This window comes from Ochotona princeps, chromosome 14 (genome assembly GCF_030435755.1).
Source record: "Ochotona princeps isolate mOchPri1 chromosome 14, mOchPri1.hap1, whole genome shotgun sequence".
Lineage (NCBI taxonomy): Eukaryota > Metazoa > Chordata > Mammalia > Lagomorpha > Ochotonidae > Ochotona > Ochotona princeps.
Window position 1 is genome coordinate 23,436,308 of NC_080845.1, and position 21,467 is coordinate 23,457,774.

General features: G+C 39.1%; 1 protein-coding gene across 4 annotated transcripts in view; it reads right to left on the reverse strand.

The window, feature by feature from the left end:
• Positions 1-21,467, reverse strand: part of SLC44A1 (solute carrier family 44 member 1) — a 177,274-nt gene that overhangs the window by 35,366 nt on the left and 120,441 nt on the right. Inside the window, exons 13-16 of one of the 4 annotated variants that reach the window (XM_004580933.3) lie at positions 15,611-15,748; positions 8,670-8,906; positions 7,006-7,086; positions 1,743-4,081 (exon numbers count right to left, since the gene is read on the reverse strand). In XM_004580933.3, the coding sequence (XP_004580990.2) occupies positions 4,058-4,081; positions 7,006-7,086; positions 8,670-8,906; positions 15,611-15,748 (480 nt within the window). In that variant the 3' untranslated portion in view covers positions 1,743-4,057. Of the gene's footprint in view, positions 1-1,742; positions 4,082-6,176; positions 7,087-8,669; positions 8,907-15,610; positions 15,749-21,467 lie in introns of those variants that run through there. The other 3 variants (XM_058672964.1, XM_036496710.2, XM_004580932.3) reach the window with 3 other exon arrangements.

Below are 21,467 nucleotides of genomic sequence, written 5' to 3' on the forward strand. Positions count from 1 at the left end.
ATATGCACTGAAAGCAAAAGGCATTCTGTGCCATAATAAAAAAATACACAAATCTCCGCTTTATGCATTTTACTTATGAACCTACCACATTCTACTCTGCGTGCACAGACCACATATTCACAACCCTTGGCAAGACATTATAGCGCACTTCTATCTGTCATGTGGCAGGTCTATGTATATATTTACTATGACAGGTGCACTGAGAAGCCTCCAGGCTCTGAGGATTTTTTTTTCAAAGCAGCCATAATAAAACAGTAGAGAACTCACTTTATTAATAACAGATGAAAACTGATAGACCTTTGTGGAAGAAACTTCTCTGAGACTTATGTTAAGGCTTTGTAATCTCTGATTCAAATAAGATACTGACCAAAAAAGTTGAAGTCAGCATAACTGATAGCTCTGGTTTTAGAATAGACTCTAGGATTACACTCTGTAGATGAGGAAGTTCTCCAGATGGCCTTTAGGGGCTGGTAACAATGCACGGTAGAAATGGCTGACGTTTCCAGGGCTCTGTGCGGGCTCACAAATATTTGGTGCCTGCAGTCCCTGTAGTGACTGTGAAGAGGGAGGGGTGAGAGGTATTACTCTGGTTTAAAGCAGCTCAGGACAAGGGCAAAGGGTTCATTTCCTTAGCATCCCTTATTAAGGTGAAATTCTGAAACCGTTCTGGGAAAGCAATGGAGTACTTGGTAGACATCAGGGCCGGTGGCACTGGGAAGAGCTTACTGTATCAGCGGCTTATACCCTTCACTAAAACAAACAAATGAATAAATACTGAAAGACCGAAAAGCAAGAGTAAGGCAGCATATCTGCAAAGAAAAAACTTGTTTCCATCGTAATTTTTCACAAGACGCATGAAATATCTCTTCCTTAACCAATTATGGGAAATGTCTGGAGATCAACACACATTGCAGCTCCCTTACATTGCAGTGATTTAAAACTCCATTTTCCTGTAGAATAGGATAAAAACTTTTCATCCTAAACATGAACCACTGCATTAAACAGTTCCCGGAACAATTTGCTTTGAGTTCTGCTCTTCCATGTAAAAATGGTAACAATACAGTGCCCTGGTTATCTTGGGAATGCTTTATTCCAGGTCTCTCCAAGAAGATGGGTCTCTTGGAGCCACTGCAGCAGAATCTTTTCCCTTCCGATGCACTATAGCAGAGTCGACTCTTGAAACTGGAGCTATAAAGCTTGAATTACATACTAGAGCCTTAATCATCTAATGGCAGAAATGTAGAGAGCCTTAACTACAAACTCTAGAGATGGAAGTCCCAATGTAATCTGAAGATCTGCCACAGCCAAGCACCAAAGCCACGACACAGAATCAATGGTTTATAAAATGATCCAGATATCCACACCTCACAGATAATTTTTGTTCATCTATTCTCCTCACTTGGCCAGAAGATGGAAGCAGTGAGCAAACAGCAACACGCAGCACACAGCTAGCTGAGGGATGACTTGCAATGAGTGAGAGGCAGCAGGAATATCCAAACATAATTTCAAAATGTTTAAGTATTTCCAAAAAGCCCTCTGCAAGGCTTTATCAGTGCAGGAATAAAGCTCTTACGAGAGTGATATTCCAGATATTGAATCTCTGTGTATAAGTGCCTGTGAAATATATATGCATATTTGCATATATCTACGTAGCACACACATTTACTTAAGGAGAACAGCCTGGCAATTAATTTGGAACTCAAATGACATGGTTACACATAGATCATAATTTCTAAACACAATGTTAGTAAAACAAAATTTATTTGTAAAACAGGACCTGTTATATAAAATGGCACACAATCAAGTCATACAAAAATACAAAATTTCTTTCTGATTACAGTTCTAGTTGCAAATGATAATTAGAAAGCATTCCTGGTGGCTTCCAAACAGCTGAGACTGCGAGCATATGGAACAGGGAGCAGCAAGAGTCCAAGATGCAGGGATGTCCAAGTGAGCAGAATCTAATCTCCAAGTTCAAGACTTCCAGCAGGTCAGTTTGGAGGGACACCCCCTAAAGGACCTAACTTCTGGGATGTCTTCTGTTTGATACCCATCTTCCAGACTTTTGCCAATTCTAAATTTAGTTTCCAGTGTTTCTGTATGTCCACCATCTGTGTGGTTAGGAAACAAATGGTATTCTGAATTTTCTTATATGATTTGCTTTCTCACCTATTTGGATGACTGGTAGTTACATAATTATACTGAATCCACTTTTATATGTTATAAGAGTACAGTGACACTGTGTGATGAGAGCAGGCATTGGATGTTAACTTCTGGAGAATTATTATTTCAAAATTTATTCTCACAATGTTGGTTTCCCAGATCTTGCTAAGATATGAGCTCTTAGTTATGTTATTTTTAAAATCCAGACTCTTATTGCAAATATTCTGAAAAGTCAGAAATATTACATGAGCTTTGAAAAGAAACCAAGGCATTTTGCAAATTTTAGCCTACCTAAAGAACACAGATACTTAAGGAAAAATACAATTTACCTTTTGCAGCAATTGAAAGGTCCAACCCTTTGAAAGGAAGCACATTAGCAAGCAGCTGCTTAATAAGCCCTAGTGACATTAATTGTATGCATTGTCATAATACCTGTTTAATTTGCTAATTCTGGTAGGAGGCAATGCTTTCTTTCAAAAGAGCTCCATGGAATGATAAAATGCTCAGGCTTTTTCTTTTTAAAGAGCCTGTATTTAGTGCAATAAGTTTAAAAAATTGCTCTGAAATATTTACTTTACATTAACAAAAATAGCTTTTTTTTAAAAAAATCGTAACAAAAAGGAGTTATCGCATAAACAGATCAATGAATTATTCTTAGCAAATTACACTTTTTTTCTTAAAGCATTCACCATTACAATAAGCAAAACAATGGAATATTAGCCATTCATATCTGGTAAGATTTAGGAATTAAAAAATAAAACAAAAACCCCCAAAGCTACCCCCAAACAAAAAGAACGTTCACACTTGAGGATCAAAACATGAACCAATTCTTCAGTTAAACATTGTAGAATTCTGGATACTCAATGGATTGCCAGGGAGGAGAGCACCTGCAGTTTCAGATTTTGTAGCAAGCATCTGAATAAAATGGCCCTTTAACCCTAAGCCGCTGACGTGCCTCCAGGGCAGCACCCCAAGCACCACATTTCCAGTGCTTTATGCTCCGTGCTTTTGTCCCCTCTTCATTCCTCCCAACATTACTTAATCTGCAAACCAAAACACAGAAACTTAAAGGCTAAACTCACTGGTGCCCTGCTTCCTCTTAAATCAGGCACACACATGTGTGGAGGATGCTACTGAAGTGAAAAAAAGAAAGAGGAACTAAGCATCAGAAAAAAGCTTGCATAAGAAAGATTAACTACCCTTTCTTTTATACCTACTTTCTTTCTAGAAGCATTAGGGTAAACTACAAATACCTGAGGAGTTGGTTACGTTTTAATGTTGGCTGACAAATGTACACACTACTATGAAAATTCCCATATTGGGCCCACTTCTGTTTCTAAAAGTAAAATGGCATGGCTTCTTGGATTGGGGGAATCTGATTGGCGTAATTCCTTATTTACCTGACAGCATACGCCTAGTCTTGACCCGCTAGGCCCTATGCATCAGTAAAATAAGAGCTTGATTTTATACACACAGCAGGGAAATCACCCCTGAATAAACTTCAGACAAGAGAATTTGGTGCAATAATTTTACCTAATTGAAATAAACTAAAGTTAAAATCTCCTCTAAGTTATTATTAAAAATGTTAATCAGATATGAATCTTAACATTTCCATTTAGACAATTACAATTGAAGACATTAAATGACGGAAGTTGCCTTGTAAAAGCCACCCGTATGAAAGGAGTACATGTTTGACAAAAATAAGCATAAAAAAGGTATTAAATCCCTGTTCCTTTTCTCTGATTTTGGCTGATTATGTGTGTGTGTGTATATACATATACATATATTTACACACATACATATACATATATACACACACCCACACACACAAATACATAGTTATGTGTATATATTGTTTTGGAATGTCAATGGGTTCCATAACCGTCGGCTAGGTTCAAGCAGAACTTGCTCCCGAAGCCTAGAAAACAAAGTCATACAGAGTGTCATCTTAGACAATTACCATTAAAAGGAGATCATGAATGATGTTACAAATATACACATGGTCACAAACACCAACAGAGCAAAATGGGCTGAGAATCCTCCTCCCTCGAATCCTAATTTCTGGGTCTGAAACTCCCTCGAGCGTTCCACCTCCCTGGTGGATTGTTTTTATGAAGCTGAGCATACTGCCTGGCCTCACGTTCTCAGCCTGGGCTTTCTGTCCCCCTAATTCCATTTTAAGTTCTTTCTGTATGATACCAACCAGACAGCAAGAAAGATCTCTTTTCTAAACATCTTTAACACATTTGGTACATTTTTCTAAAATTATTTTTGAAGGATTATACAAAGAACTACTTAGCCAGGGAGGTGCTCATTTGCTTGTTTGGGCTTTTGTTCTATGAGTTCAATGATTGCCAAAAGGAAAAATTTAAAGACCAATTTCCCTGACCATTATTTTAAAGGCTGAAACATCAAAGCATCCCATTAAGGAGGTAGACAGGGAGTGAACTCCAATAGCTGGAGAGTTTCTAGAGGCATTGTAAACGACAGATGAGAAAAAATGTGCTTAAAAAAATAAAACTATTCTATGAGCAACATCTCACATCTTTTGGGGAAGTTCTTACTCATTAAAAAAATTATTAGGGATTAAATGTTACAATGTCCAAAGCACCAGAGGAAGAATATTTGCAAAAACAGCAATTTTCTTTTGTTCTTGCTATTCTTTTACAAGCAATAAAGTGACGAACATAAAATGAAAAAAAAAAAAAAGCAAAGGCTTTATGCATATAGTGAAGAGGCTAGTTTAAAACTGAAAAATACTATTAGGAAAATACTGTTCCTAAAATTTTTTGTCTTCTAGCAACATGCCATATAATCTGGGCAATTCTCCTAGAGTTATCACTTATCAATTAGGTATCTAAGGAAGGAAGGTATATTTGCATTTTGATCTAGCACAGTTCATCTATCATTTACTTAAAGAACAGTAAGGTGGGCCAGCACTGTGCTGTTGAAAGTTAAGCCTCTGCCTGAGCAGGCATCCCATGTGGGGTCTCCGCTCCTGGTTGTTCCATTTCGGATACTGCTCCCTGTTAATGAGCCTGGGAAAGCGGTAGAAGATGATTCATGTGGGAGACCCAGAAGAAGCTCTAAAATCTTGGGTTTGGCCTAGCCTGGCCTGTCTAGAGTGGCCACTTGGGGAGTGAGCCAAGAGAAGGAGGAATTCTCTCTCTCTCTCTCTCTCTCTCTTTTCCTCTCCCTGTAACTCTGTCTTTCAAGTAAATAAAAAATAAATCTTCAAAGAAAGAAGAAAATGTAGCCAAATTAGTTAGCCTTCAACTTCCTGTGATTTCTCTCTTTAAATGTTCATTAAAAAACAGTTAAATGGAAGCTTGAACCACAGAAAAGTGGAGAAAAACCGGTCTACACATTTTAGTATTTTCTAAATTCTTTTAAGTTTGGGGCTTGGAATACTTATTTCTTGTGCTATTAGGACAACCAGGCAGTGAAAGCTCTCCTCGGGGCTCCATGTCATCAGAAAGTTGACCAAATCTTCATTGCTGTCCTCAAGAGCCAAAGTGAGGAGGGCTACAGAGGGCAGGGAGTGGGAGCTGGCCAGGGTGCTGACCAGGGAAACCAAGGATTGGCTCCCCTTCTACACACAATCCATTTTGGGAAGGTGCATGCTTAAGACCAAAATCTGGATGGGGATATTCCACATTCTCTTTTTGTGATTAGAGTGACCTATGCTTTGGAAAGCTACATGTTTACGTTTGACTTCTTAACCTCTCACACTGCACAGCAACTCCAAGATAAACCCTGGGAGTCATCACAGAGATGTCTAAATATTTATCCCTCTACGCAATAAAGGAACCTATTTATTGTACTTTCATGCAGTTAAATAAGCTTGCTTAATATCATGCATTTTTAAAGAAAGTTAAAAACCTATATAAATCCATCCATTCTTTAAAAGTATTCAGGAAGTTTTGAACATTATCAGCAATCAGATGGCACACTGCTTAAAATGGTCTTTTTAAGGTTGTAGACAACTTTATATAATAATACTTGGACACAAACATATTATATAGACACAGGGAGGTTATCAGACCCCTACAGGCTGGAGATACCTGCTAAATAAATCACCCCGTAACGGCAAAACAGCTTAGGCTTCTCATACACTGCTTAACTTTCAATTGCCTTTTTACAAATGAACGCAGAGTGGGGATATATAGGTATCATATGTATGATTCCTATATGTCAACATCACTGGTTAGAGATAATTTACTCTTCTCTCAGTTAAGATGGGAGAAGAGATTGTCTGACTGAATGGAAATGTGGGCGTTGATGGAAACAAATTTGCTTACTACTGAAAAACAGCTTAAGAAACAAAGAGAACCATCCAGGCAACAGAAGAAAAAGTCAGCAAAGGGGAAGAGACATCAACATAAACAGAATAATATATATTTTTAAAAGAGAATATGCATGTTAGCAAGTTGAAAGGAATTGCTATCATTAGTTCCCCAAAGGATAAAAAACAAACAAACAAAAAATATTCAAACCGTCAGTTCAAACATACATCGAAAGGGTGCAGGCTGACGAAAACCACACACTGACAGTTCACTGGTTTCCCCTCGGGGACAAGGCCACCATCCCGCGCCCTGGCCCCTGCTGAGCGCCACCAAGGCGCTGTTCCTTTCAGCTTACTTTTACAGAAGGTGGTCGCAGATGTGACAAGAACTCTGCCATCCAAGTGATGGGTAAGCACACAAACAGAAAGAGAAGCACGTCCTGTGTGATACAGATAACAAACGCCTCTCCCGAAGAAGTGCAGTCGGTGAAGACAGAGAGAGAGAAGAAGTGAAAGTGAAACTCTTGGAGGGCGGCCACCTCCTCATCGCCACCTACCATCGGCTTAAGCTCTCTGGCATCAGCAACGCCTCCCTTCCCAGCTTCTTTCATTGCTTTCCTACTGTTTTCCACAAACTCCTGCAAAACACGGACCACAGCACATACATTCTTAGATCTTTTCAGATTTTACATATCAGACCGATTCGAAAAAACATATTCTCGATTCAATCTTGGTAAATGGCTGGCCCGGAAGCAAAGAGCTGCTGACTTTGTGGGGATGGATTGCAAGGCACTGACTGATATCACACACCTTGCCATCCATTCATTGTGACAATCTCACTAAGGCTCCAAAAAGATAAGGTTACTTCTATCTGCAAGAAAAAATATCGAATGTTTTTAAGGCACGTGCATATTCCCACACTTAGAATACTGTTTTATCATGTCCATATCAAGGTCAAATGAAACAAGAGGAGTATTTTATCGCCTAAACCGTCACTTTAAAACAACCCTGAAAGGTAAAGGCAACAACATTGCCAAGCACAGGGTATTGTTTTTCTTTTTTTAAGACAAACTATAAAATACGCTACTTGAAAAAAAAGGCATCTATCTGTTCTTGACATTACTTCATAAAGCAGGAAGACAAGGAGTGTCAACCAGAACCTACAGTCAAAAAGAGTTATAATGGGAATACGCCCCAAAGGAAACATTACTGTTTTGTCAAACTTTATGGAGCACTGCATTCAATATGTTGCAATTCTAACTGAGAAAAACGGAAGGAACAAAAACAGTATTTTCATTCTGCTTTTGATCAGTGGTTTAAAAGAACAAACTGAATTCTTTCAAATGCGTTAATAGCAAGAGTGATACAAACCTCACAGATCAAATTCCATTATGAATACAATCAACTAAATTAGCTATTAAAAAACATCTCAGTTGATGCTTTCGGTAAAAGAGATGATCAGTACTAAACGTAACAGCTAAGTCACTTGGAATTTTTTCTATTAAAAACAAAACAAAACAAAATAAAACAAAAAAACCAAACTGATTTCTAAGCACTTCTATTTTCTATTTAACTGGGAAAAAAAAGCTACTAGAAAATGACTTATAGGTGCAATATTGAGGCTTGAGTTATACCGTATGAACACTACAGAGGCTATATACCACAAAAAAATCCCAGTGTTATCTATGCTAATATTTAGATCTTGAAGAATAAATTAATCCATCTGTCATAGGCCTGCTCCTGTATTCATTATATATGCCCTTCAGATCGGTCTTCAGGATGCATTTGAAACAGGGTAGACAGTAATAATACTTGGGAAAAGTGGCAGATACTAAGATCTGGGAAGTAAGATTTTTCTGTACTTAATTACAACATCAGCAGCCTGATGTTCTTATTCAAGGTTTAGAGGGCAAGTTTAAAAAGTGAATTCAGACTTGTGTAACTGCAAAGAGAGAAATTCAAACAGTGTGAATTTAGAGCTGTTAACGAATACTGCTTTGGCTAGGTGGGTCTGAAATGGCTTCCCTCATGCCATGAAGTCCTTCTTTCCTGATTACTCACGTTAATATTACCCAAGGTTAACTTCATTCATCAGTGAATGCTACAGGTTTTGTTATGAATTGCTTTGCTGCACAAGTGGGGATTAAATAAAGTATTTTGCAAAAATATTTTTATTAGGTTTTTATCCCTGAGGTAGTTAGCAGGCAACTGAAGTACTTACCATCAGCACTTTATCCATATAGAATTCTCTGCCAGGGCTCCCATCATTGTATTTTGTATCAATGGCAAAACACAAGAATAAAACGTCCACTACCATTTCGTAAATGGACAGGAAGCAATGAGCGACTAGGAAAGCAAAGAGGCAGACGATGATGAGAGGCAGCACCCACACTGTGTAGTCCTGCTGGTAGTTGAGTAGCATAATCCCAGCCAAGCCTGTGCTGCACACTATCAGCACCTGCAGCAGAGAAAGCAAAGGCCACATTTAGCATCCTACTCCTGAAAAAGCCAATTACTTCTGGTTCATTTGCAGACTAAAAATTCTATTATTTATATAAATAATGGCTGCATAAAGCCATTCCATCTCAATTTTAAGATATAATTATGTATACCTACACATACATAGATGTATACCATATAAATTTTAAAATCATACTGGTTTACATGAAAGATAATTTTACAAATGTCTACGATGCTCCCTAAAACTTTGTCTACTTAGAATCTGTAACAATTTTAAAGATAAATGTAAACACATTTTACAAAAAAATTACACATATTCTTAGCACTCAAAAAAGATTACTGACATTTCAGAATATTGATACAATTTTTTTCTATATGTATGCAATAGTATTACATAAACAAGTCATTAAAACTCTCCATTAACATTTATCGTATCATTATAAATGCTTCTTAAATACTTAGCTGCACATCTTATAGATATTTTAAAATTTATCTAGGGCCTAGTGCGATGGCTCAGTAGCTAAATTCTCACCTTGCAAGTGCTGGGATCCCATATGGGTGCCAGTTTGTGTCCCAACTGCTCTACTTCACATCTAACTCCCTATTTATGGCCTGGAAGAGCATATGAGTGTATGTATACTTTGAGAGAAAGAGAGTTTCCCTCAACTTGTTCACTCTCCTTACAGTCCAAAATTAATGGCTGGCCTAGATATAAATTGGAAGTCAGGAAACAAGAACCTAATCTAGGTCTCCCACGGGGTAGCAGGGTCCCAAGTACTTAGACCATTTTCAGCTGCGTTCCCAAGTGCATTAGCCGACAGGAAATGGAGTAGTCAAGATTCAAACAGGTAGTCCAAGATAAGATGCTGGGATCACAAGAGGTGGCTTAAGCCACTGTGCTACAAATCCTGGCACTTTAAATTTATGTGGCTCATTCTGCAACGACATTAACACTGATTTAGGACAAACGTTATCACCTCCATTTTATAAATGCCAGATCATGCTCAGAGATGTTGGCCAACCCGGCCAGCTTATGGAACAGCAAACAACAAATACTACTCAAATAACCAGCTGCAGTGATAATTCCAGATAAATGCTCAACAAATATAACAGATGCTGATACATAGCAGTAGCGGGTTGTAATGATTCCTGGTCTCTTCCCCGGCACATTACTTAGCCTAGGATTGACTGTAGGTAAAGGAAAAGAAAGGGCTCTACAGACTCGCAACAGCCTTTGCTGTCCAGTGATAGGCCGACCTTAGCATTTATCAACATCAAAGCATCTCTAATTCCCCATCATCTTAATGAGGAATTATAATGCATTAGATGATAAAATTCATTAAGCTATAAATTCATCCCTCTTTCAGCTGCTTTCAGAGAACAAAGCTGGGTTTGCTTTAGCTTCAGAAGACTCAACCCACCATTTTTGTGGCAACACACATGTCAATCATCTTGGGCAGTAGCTTGTTTTCTGAGGCGATTTCTTTTCAGCCATTTTCTTTCACGTACGTGTTTTCAATTTTACAAGCTCTTATATTCTTTTGAAAACTTATATAATCACCTATTGGAACATGGGGTTCTTTATGCTCTCACCCTTCCACTGAAACTTAAACATGTGAATGTTAAAAGTCAATTATAGAAAGATGATGTGGCTCAGACAAGCCAGGTATGGAGACAAAAATGTACGGAGATGGAAGGATGGATATCATAATCTGTATGAAACAACTTCAAGAATGAGTGATGCTTGGCCAAAAGAATCCAAGAAATGTAACAACTGCTCCCAAGTATAATGAAAGAACATGATGCAATTAATACATTAAGAGTTCTCAAGCTGTAGAGAGGTTAGAAATGCAGATTCCTGGGCTCTGTCTCTAGAGTCTGATTGGTTGGGTGTAAGATGAAGATCAGCAGTACACATGTTACAAGCACCCTAAGGGCAGAAGTTTGGCCCAGCATCCGATCCACAGTGGCTGGGTCTAATCCCCAGCTTTGGCTCCTGCCTTTGGATTTCTACCAACGTGGACTCCAGGAGGTGGCAGGTGACGGCTCAGGTGCGTGAAGACCTCCCACAGGTGTGAGACCTGAATTGAGCTCTGCTTCCTAGCATTTCAGGAGTAAACCAAAGAAGGGAGGGTTTCTCTAGCACTCCTTCAAGTAAACACACACAAAAATCAATTACTAGAGACACAGAAGAAGCGCATCACCCATAGGATATAATGTGAGAAGCAGGAAGAAGAGGATGCTAGTTGTAGAGTTGAAAAGTTACAGACTTCACAATTAGACTTACTACTTAATTTTATTGACTTTAAGCATATTTATTTAACTTTAGGCCTGCTTTCCCATCTTTAAAAGACATGTAGTGATACACACTCCCAGGGTTGTTAAAGTGAGCAACCTGAAAGCACTTTATGAAATGCCTGGTTATGGTCCTCCCTCCTCTTTTCTTTTTTTGCCACTGTAACTTGTGTAACTCTGATGCCCTTTTCCCAAGGAATCTATTTTGAAAGACTTTCTTTATCAATAAAATAGCACTTATAATAATTCATAGTCCACTTTTTAATCAATCCAAATCAAATAGACTGTCAACCAGAAAATATAATTAGCATAAGAAAAGGTAATCACTGAACAGAGGTAAAATAATTTCACATGGAAGCAAAGGCACTTGAGATTTTGTTTTCTAGTCTTCATTACTGGGGTAAACATCAGTATCTTGTAAACTTAAAACTGTTAAATAAAACTTCTACATGTTTATTTTTGATCTTTGTGGTCCTACTGGCCAGTGATCACAGGTCATTAGGCCACTAAACTAGAGAAGCTAAGAACCCTTCCAAGGCCTGAATCCTCAACTTGCAGCCATTGGTATCCCTGGGTTCATGTCCTGGTTGCCTCACTTGCCATCCACCTTCCTCTTCTGGCCTGGGAGAGCAGTAGAAGATAGCCCAAAGCCTTCGGACCCTGCACCCGCGTGGCAAACTTGGCTCTGCTCAGGCCGTTGTGGCTACTTGGGAAGTAAACCCAGCGGACGGATGATCTTTCTTTCTGTATTTCCTCTCTGTGGATCTAACTTTCCAGTAAAAAATAAAGAAAGAAAAAAAACTTTCTAAATCTAATTTATCACTCCACAAAACCCACTGAGGTTTCACAGAAATCAAACCATACAGTCTCTTTTCTTTTTAAATACAAGGATTTAAACCCTGAATTAAAAATCATGATATACTTGTGATAAAATGTGGTTGTAAGAAATAACAGAGCAATTCCATGTGCCCTGTGCCCAGACTGCTCAGGGGAGCATCTGCTAAAATTAGACCCAATATCACAAGCAGGGTAAAGACAATGGTCCAGTGAACACACAGAACGCTTTCATGAACATAAGGACTCTTAATTTTACCCTTTCATCATTTTCCGCCAAACCCATCTACAACAGGCTGACCACAAATCCATTCTCCATTTCCTAATGCCATCATTCAACAAAGCTAAGTGAAATCATACAGTATTAACCTTAGGCGATTGGATTTTTCTCACTCAGCCTAATTCTCTCCAGGCTCACTGAAGGTGCCACAGGTATACAGTTAGCTCCTGACGATGACTCCATTATATCTATCTAGTTGGAAGTCCCAATCAAGAACTATTTCTACATAGTAGAAGCCATTAATTCTAAAAAATTATTTCCAGAAAATACATTGAGTCTTATGATTACAATTAAATTATTTTTAAAAATAGAAACTAAAGAATGTTGATCCTAGTATGGGGGAACCCAGGTTTCTTTTTCCTTTTATTTCCCCCCATTTTGGATATCTTAATCGAAAACAATGTAACTACATTTTATGGTTTTTTTAAAGGTACTATTTGCTTATTTTTTGTGGATATAAAAACAATAGTTTTATAGATGCCATAAGTACAGTTCCAGGAAGACAATCACATCTCTTCTCTCTGCTCCCTGCCATTCCTTTGTTCCTCCCCTCTCCTTATCAGTTATTGTGAAGCTTGTAGCCATTTTTAGTAACAGTATACATTCACTGTTAAAAAAATGTGTATCTTTTTGGAAATCAAAATGGCAATATATATCAAGAATGATAATTAATAACTCCACTTCTAGGATCTGGAAGATAAGTGATTAAAGATTTATATATAAGATTTCATTGAGGAATATGTTAGTAAAAGTTGGGCCAGTTAACCTGTTTTAAAATATGCAGCAGGTTTTGGTAGAGTGATTAAGATATCAATCAGGATACCTATATCTATCACCAAGCAGTTAGGTTTGAGTTCTGGCTCCACTCTCAGCTTCTTGCTAATGTAGACCTTGTGAGGTAGAAAATGACAGTTGAAGTGGTTGGGTCTCTGCCAGCCGGGCAGAGAGCTGAACTGAGGGCTAGAATCCAGGCTGTGGTCTGGCCTAGCCCTGGGCATGGCAGGCAAGTGAATAGGGAACAAATAGATGCGAACTTTCTGTCTCCCTTTCCATCTGTCTCCCACATGAAAATTTTGAGTTTTCAAACTAGGGGATTAATTAAATAAATGATACAACCCTATGACTCTGTTTAGAAAATATGTGATAATAAAAGAAATTCTCACATTACCAAGTGAAAAAGAAAGATACAAAATTTCTTTATATTTTGTTTAAAAATTTTTTTTTTCTTTGAGAGGGAGAGAGTGAGTACTTGAGTGTTCCCATCTGCTGGTGCACTTCTCAAATGCCCACATATTTAGCGCTGGTCCAGGCTGAAACTGGGTGCTGGGTACTCAATCCAGGTCTCCCACAAGGGTGTCAGGAACCCAACTGCCCGAGACAGCACGGCCATCTCCCAGGATCTGCACTGGCAGGAGGCTGATGTCAGGATGTGATCAGGGCATTTAAATCTGGTCTGATGTGGTTGCAGACATCTTACTCAAGAGTCTTGGCCCCTAGACTAAATGTCCACCCCTGTACCACATTTTAAATTTTTAAAATTCTGTTTCTCGACTAATACATAAATAACACCTAGAAAATCCCCTAGCATTTTACTAGTAGGCATTCTATATATACTTGAATGAGTAAGATAATGATAAACCTAACAAAAATATTAATGGTCATTAGGTTGCTAAAAACCAGACAATTTCTAAACATTCTGTCATTTACATCTATTTTTCATAGCAGCATCAGATAATATTCTTAATACATATATATATAGATTAACTCATCTTATTTTTACTACAAAAATTTTCCCTTATGTAAAAGTATGCTAACAGCAAATTCAACAATCATAAAAACTTACTACAAATTTTTAAATAGCTACATAAATTTTATTGTTAATTCTTCCCAGATGACAGTTGTATAAGAACCTATACACTTTAAATAAGCACAATAACTACAACAACCAAAGTGTTCAGTAGTAAGAGAAATGTTTTTAAGAATCGCATTTCATAAACTACTGACCAACGGGATAAAAGAAATTACAAGGGTTAACCAAGATATAAAATGTATACTACAAAACAAAACAAAACAAAAAACAAAAACAAACACTGACACAATATGTTAATGAAATTTATAAAATATTTTTCTTTCTTCAGTTTTTCAAATTTTCTGAGTAATTTATGGCTTGAAATACAGATACAATGAAATCTAGTTATAGTGCTATTTATTGCTGTGCAGGGTTAAAAAGCATAGAATTGTCTCTTTTCCAATATTGATACATTTATTTTTGTTGGAAAGTCAGATATACAGAGAAGCAGATACAGAGAGAAAGATCTTCCATCTGCTGTTTCACTCCCTAAGTGGGTAAAGTAGCCAGAGATGAGCCAATCTGGAAGCCAGGAGTCAGGAGAGTCCTTCTGGTCTCCCATGTGGGTGCAAGGTCCCAAGGCTTTGGGCCATCCTCCACTTTCCCAGGCCACAAGCAGGGAGCTGGAAACTAAGTGCAACAGCCGGAACACAAATTGGCACCTATATGGGACCCCTGCGCATGAAAGGCGAGGACTTTAGCAACCAGGCTATTGTGTTGCACCCTTCATATCCTTATAAGGTTTATGTCTGCAACAAGGAAAGCAGAACTCCAATACTTGGGCTATCATCCAATGCTTTCCTGGGCACATCAGCAGGAAGATGGGTTAGAAGCACAGTATTCAGGACTTAACACAGCACTCTGAAAAGGGACTTGGGCATTCCAGGGGCAGCCTGCCCACTGTGCCAAGATACCTGCTCCTATTCCTGGTTCCTTACAGCTCAAAACATGTATGGAAAAACAGTCAATTTAGTCTCTGTGTGCCTCAGTTTTTGTATCTGCACAATGAGGATAAAATACAACTTACTTTGTAAATTTGTTGAGTATTAAATGAACATAAAACATGGAAAGAATTTAGAAAGGTGTCTGACTTTGTAAGCACCTGACATATGGCATGTTACTTTTAGCTTTTGGTGAGATGCATATTTTAAAAACTGAAGAGTAAATACATATACATGCATGTGCAGAAGGGCTCTAAAAAGTTCATGGGAAAGGCATGTAATCTTTTATTCTTGTTTTTCCATGAGGTTTTTTAAGTCCCCTTATGTGTCAGGAAGAGAGAGCAAGAGAGAAGGAGGGAGGGAGACAAAGCAGGTGTGAGAGATAAGGAGGGAGGGTGTGAGAGGGAGTTAGGGTGCAATGGAGGGAGGGAGACAGGGAGACAGAGAGGGACAGACACTGGCTTAGACAATACACACGTTCCAGATGGTATACTTGGTCTTACCTTGCCCAGGAATAACATGAAGTCTCCCACTGTGTTGATGGCAGCCACTCGCAGGGCATTCTCCACCAGGATGACAAAGGCATCCTTTGCTGAGGTGCAGAAGTTGGTGCTGTTGATAGCTGTGGCTGTGTATGCATTCTAGACAAAACCAAAATCAGTGCTGTCATCAATTAAACTAAAACTCCACTTCATTCAGTTATAAAACAAGCATATTCAAAGCACAGATCTAAAAAGCATTCTACAAAGTAAAGGCTTTAATGACATGAAGACTGATACGGAATACAAGGGAATATAAGACATTAAAAGAGTTGTAAGATGGCTTCGTTTTGGTCTTTTAAGAACATTTTTATGACACACACCTACACACCCACGCACGCGTGCCTAACATCTTGTAACTTCTTCCCTGCCTTAGAACACAAGACAAGATTTATTCATTCTTAGTTCACGCCCATGGATATCAGTAAGGCTCTGTAGTGTTTCGGGGCTGCTTTACAAGCTGTAAGATTCACAGGGAAGTCACATGGTTGGACTGCTTCATTATCTGGAACATCCACTAGCTCCTCCTTTGCGGTTTCACCCTTGCTGTCACTTCTCACAACTCAGTTGTAGACGGCCGTCATTACTGCTTGGCATTCTATACCCCTCGCCCGGCTGGCAAAAGGATCCCAATGTTTCTTTAAGAAAACAGCCCTTTTCTGCTAGCCTGCTGGGATTGATACTTCTTTCCTGGAGGGTGAGTCTTCACTGAGGTAAGCCAATCAGCACGTCCTACCCACTCAGGCACAATGGTTGGTTTACCATAAACTGGAGTCAATGAAAGTAAAAACCATGTTCTGGCAGGCTTCTCCTCCGTAGAGGCTCCTGCAAGGTGTGAGGATTTGAATGGCCACATCCATTTTACTGGTATTATGGAAAGGGCTAGTAGAGGTCACAGTGTGAAAGAAAGAGGAGGTTGGGGGAGTGGAGAAGCATCTGGAAGTCAGTGCAGAGAGAAGTGAGGTCCTTGACTTGGTGACAGTGTTGACATCATCAGAAGCTAGCCTGTGATCTGGAATTCTCAGCAACATGAGCTAATACATTGCTACTAATTCCCCACGGCTCTGTACCCTTCTGTTCCACTCCATGGTCACCTCGTTTAGGCCACACTGAGCAGCGCTTTCCGCTCTTTCTACTCTCACTCCTACTTTCACTCCGTGACACTTGTTTCTGCTGAACCAGTTCCTCTTTGAACCGTTAGTCACAAACCAAAGTGATCTTTCCCCATTATGTTTACATCACACTCCAGAACAGCATTAGCATTTTCTGAGAAATGAAAATGAATATTATATCAAATATGCCTGAGTCTTAAGAAGGGAAAATAAACAGAAATTGTGACTAAAACATATTGTTCTGCCATAGAACTTTAGATTAGGCATTGACATAAATTGCTAGTAAACCCAAAATGTCATAGTAGCTAGAAAATCGCTTCATACAAAGGGCTTTATTTTTTTCACTATGTTGCCTAAAAACTGAGCCCCGCAAAGACAGTTTAATTTATTAATAATCTAACAATATTCTTATCAGTTATTAGGATACTGGTATGGAAATGAGGTTTGAGTTATCAAAGATTTAATTTGCTATCATATGATTACATTCACTGATTACAAATGCAGAGCCAAAGAAAGCACTATTTTGAGTAGGTCACTAACTGGTTCTTGAATTTTTTTTTTTCAGTATGGAGAGACAGAAAACAATGGTTCTCTTTGGTAATAAAGGATTATTTTGACATATAGAACTCTATCTTGCAAATGAGTGATTTTCTCTGAAAATATATTCCTATATTTTCTGAACTTTCTATTTCAAAAATGAATATATAAGCATTTTTTTTATCTTGATAGGCTATATTGTACTTTTTTCTCACTCTTTTTTAATATATAAGCATTTTAAAGAAACCACACTCTTCAGTTCTGTAGCAGTCATTTGCTCCCTTACACGGTCATCTGTCATGTAGAGGACAGGAGGCACCAAAGAGTTAACCGCCTCAGTGAAATGCTCCACAGATTTTTACCTTCCACAAAAGCTTCTTTTGAAATACTCTGTCAAATGCCTCAATGAAGTAAAAATAAACTATACTTCTGATATAGTAACAGTAGCCCTGTCAAAAAAAAAAAAAAAAAAAAAAAAAACGGGAGAATCACACCAGCCAGACCTGTCCTCAGAGCACTCATTCCTAGGTCTCAATAGTCCCCTAAGTATTTACAAAAATATCCATTGAACAATTTATTCTAGAACAGGGAGGTCATACTACCACACTCAGGCTGTATCCGGCCTGCTGATCACTTTTGTAAATTCAGTTTTACTGGCTCACAGCCACAATCATCTGCTTACCTATGGCTGCTTTCATGTGACAGTGGCACAATGGAGCGAATGAAACAGAGTACCTTGCACCCAAAACCCAAATATATTTAGTCTCAGCCTTCACAGAAAAAAAAAAAAAAAAGAATCTTTTAGCAACTGTCCTCCTACGATATTAACCAAGGGGCAATAGCACCCTCATTTACAACCTACAGAACCCATTTCCTTTGTTTCTTTCTTTCTTTTTTAATATTTATTTTATTAGTTGAAAGGCTAAGAGACAGAGATCTTCCATCCACTTGTTCACTTCCATCCAGATGGCCAGGATAATCAGGACTGGGTTAGGCTAACGCCAGGAGTCAGAACTCCTGTTCACCATGTGGGTGGCTGAACGACTAGGCCATCATGTGCTGCCTTCCATGCACATTAGCAGGGAGCTGGATGGGAAGTGGATCAGCTGGGACTTTAACCAGAGCTAATATGGGATATAAATGTTGCAGGCAGTGGCTTGATTCACTGCACCACAACGCTGGTCCCATAACCCATTTTTTAATTCTTATTTTGAAATCTAAGTCACAGGGGCTAGCATTGCAGCATAGTTGGTAAAGTTGCTGCCTGCAATGCCAGCATCCCTTATGGGCACTGGTTTGAACCCACAGGTCATTGTTTATATGCATGGGAAAGCAGCATTAGATGGTCCAAAGACGCTTCCCCTGCAAACCTGTAGGAGACACAGATGAAGTTTCTGGCTTCAGAACAGCCTAAATTTGACTGTTGGGCAAGTGGGCCAGAAGGCAAAAGATCTCTCTCAGTGTCTCTCTGATACTGTACCTTTTTTTTTTTTTTTTAAGATTTATTTATCTTTACTGGAAAGTCAGGTATTCAGAGAGGAGAGAAGATCTTCCATCTGCTGATTCACTCCCCAAGTGGCCGCAAAAGTTGGAGCTGAACTTATTTGAAGTCAGGAGCCAGGAGCTTCCTCTGGGTCTCCTTTTGGGTACAGGGTCCCAAGACTTTGGGCCATCCTCCACAGGTCTCCTAAACCACAGGCAGGGAGCTTGATGGTAAGTGGGGCCACTGGGATTAGAACCGGCACCCATATGGGATCTTGGTGCATGCATGGCAAGAACTTAACCTGCTAGGCTACCTGACGCACTGGGTCCATATTATTGTGCCTTTTAAATAAGTAAAATCAATATTAAGAAAAAAAATGAAGAAGAAGAAGAAACTGAAACATAAACCACAATTCCTTACTTTAAGTTTCAGTAATTTCCTTCACCCATTTCTAATCTTTCAGTATCTTTCATGATAATTCTTCAGTTAAACAATTTACGGTCTGGGATTTAATTCCTCTGTAGAGAAACACCATATTTCCAATATTCTAAGATATGATAATGGCAAACCAGCTAAGGAATAATAGGTTTTCAAGGGAAAATGCCCTATAATGTCAAATATTATCTATTAATTATAAGATACATACTGATGTTAAAAAGCATGTTAATGTCTAGGATCATGGAAACTGGGAAACCCATTTAAATCAATGAGATACTGTCTTTCATCCCATGCGAACAACTCACCCGTCACTAGGTTGTTCTGCCCTTTTCAGTCTCCTCCTGAGTTTACTTGACGGAGACGCATCAAGGAAGAAGCCCTGTGCCCTCCTCTGCTATTCTCAGACCAGCTGGCTCCATGAGAGCGTCAGACACTTCCGAAGCATTGGTTCATCCTAGAATGCTGACTCCCTCTCTGTTGTTTCTTCCTTATCCCAGCCTATTCTGTAAGCAAGCAAAGAAGCAGCTATAGTTTTTTCTCTACCCCCCAGTACCAGGGAGGGGTGAACTTGCAAAACCCTGGCTTTCTTCTCCTTATTCCTACAGATCTCTTCAACTCCTCTGTAATCAACTTAACTGAAAAAAGTATAAAAGTAAATCTATATTTATGAATTCTTTCACCTGCTTCTAAGACTGGAAAATGAGCTAAGTGCTTAAGACACACAAAGCTCAGGATGACCTCTTGATAAACCGTGCTACAAATCACACAGGCTACAGACATCTCCTTTTCTTTACTTCCTAGTTTTAAATGGATTCACCCAAAAGTGCTGAGGTCTCTGTGGTTTTCCCTGATAACTATGCTCTGAGCTGTCTGCAGGCTACAGATGTTTTTACATTTTACCCAATCTTCTTTTCAGACAGCCTTTCTCAGCCTGCATGAAACAGCCCACAGGGAGGCATGGCTAATTAATAACTCAGCCTCTACCTAACATCTGCTCAGGTGGGACTCCGACTTGACACCATTCAACTTCTGGAAGCAGGATAATAGATGACCACCACCCAAGAATCTTTATAACGATGACTGTTAGCTCAAGTGATCCATGACAGCCCTTCTGTGTGACAGGATGTACGGCTGATAATGTGGACAAAAATATGTTAGGGTCACTGTGCAGGTAAGCAGGCTTGCTCAGCCATCTGTCCCAGTGCAAGCTCTCAGATGTTCACACATTCTTTTCTGACTTTACTGAAGAAGCTAGGCTTTCTCTTAAGGTTTAAAATATCACATACTCATTCAACAGAAGCAAACCATACAGCAATTAAAGGAAGAGAATAGGCTATATGCGATCTTATGTATGGGTTCTTATAAATTAAATAAGGGAAAAGGTAATCATAATTATTTTAATTTTGGATGAGGAAGAGAAGAGACATGCTATGGTTTAAATGTTTGTTGTTTTGTTCCTAGAATTCATACGTTAAAAGTGAAATTGAGAGAGGAGTTAGACTGTGTAGTAGGCAGTTAGGGTATTCTGGGTCCCCAAGTTATCATTTTTTCTCAAATATAAAGGGGTATTTTCCCCCACCATGTCTTAGATTCACCAGAACATGTCTCTCCTGAGACAAGTGCATATTTTAATATATCAGGAACACGCTTCCCCAAGAGACAAGGGCGGCATTAACAGTCAACTCCCCACCTGAAGCATCAGCCATTGTCTCCGGCCATTGTGTGGGAGGGTCTCAGGCTAGTCTCCTTCTCATTGGAAAGGAACCAAGGAAGTAGCATGCCTGACACCTTTCTGGGCCTTTTGTCTCAAAGCCAGGTACCATGGGGACCAGGAATTTCTTGAAACAAACCTTTACAAGGTGCTTTCCCCACCATTAATACGGGTTTTTTTACTTTTCCTCCTGCCACTATGGCAGGGGTTGAGGGTTCTTTCTATCTCAAAGCTCCCTCCCGTCACTAGGACTGGAGTCTCCTTTCTCACCTTTTCTAATAAATCTTGCTTTAAAACTAAACTGCACGAAAATTCTTCTTTCCTGTGAGACAAGAATTGAGGTTGCTGCTGTATTCGAGGTCAAAAACCCTAAACAAAATCACAGGAGCCAGCATTGTGGCATAACAAGTAAGAATGCCACCTGCCATGCAGGCTCCTGTATGAGTGTGGGTTCATGTACCAGCTGTTCCACTTCGGAGTCAGCTCCCTGCTAATGGCCTGGGAAAAGCAGCATAAGATGGATGGCTCAAGTGTCTGGGT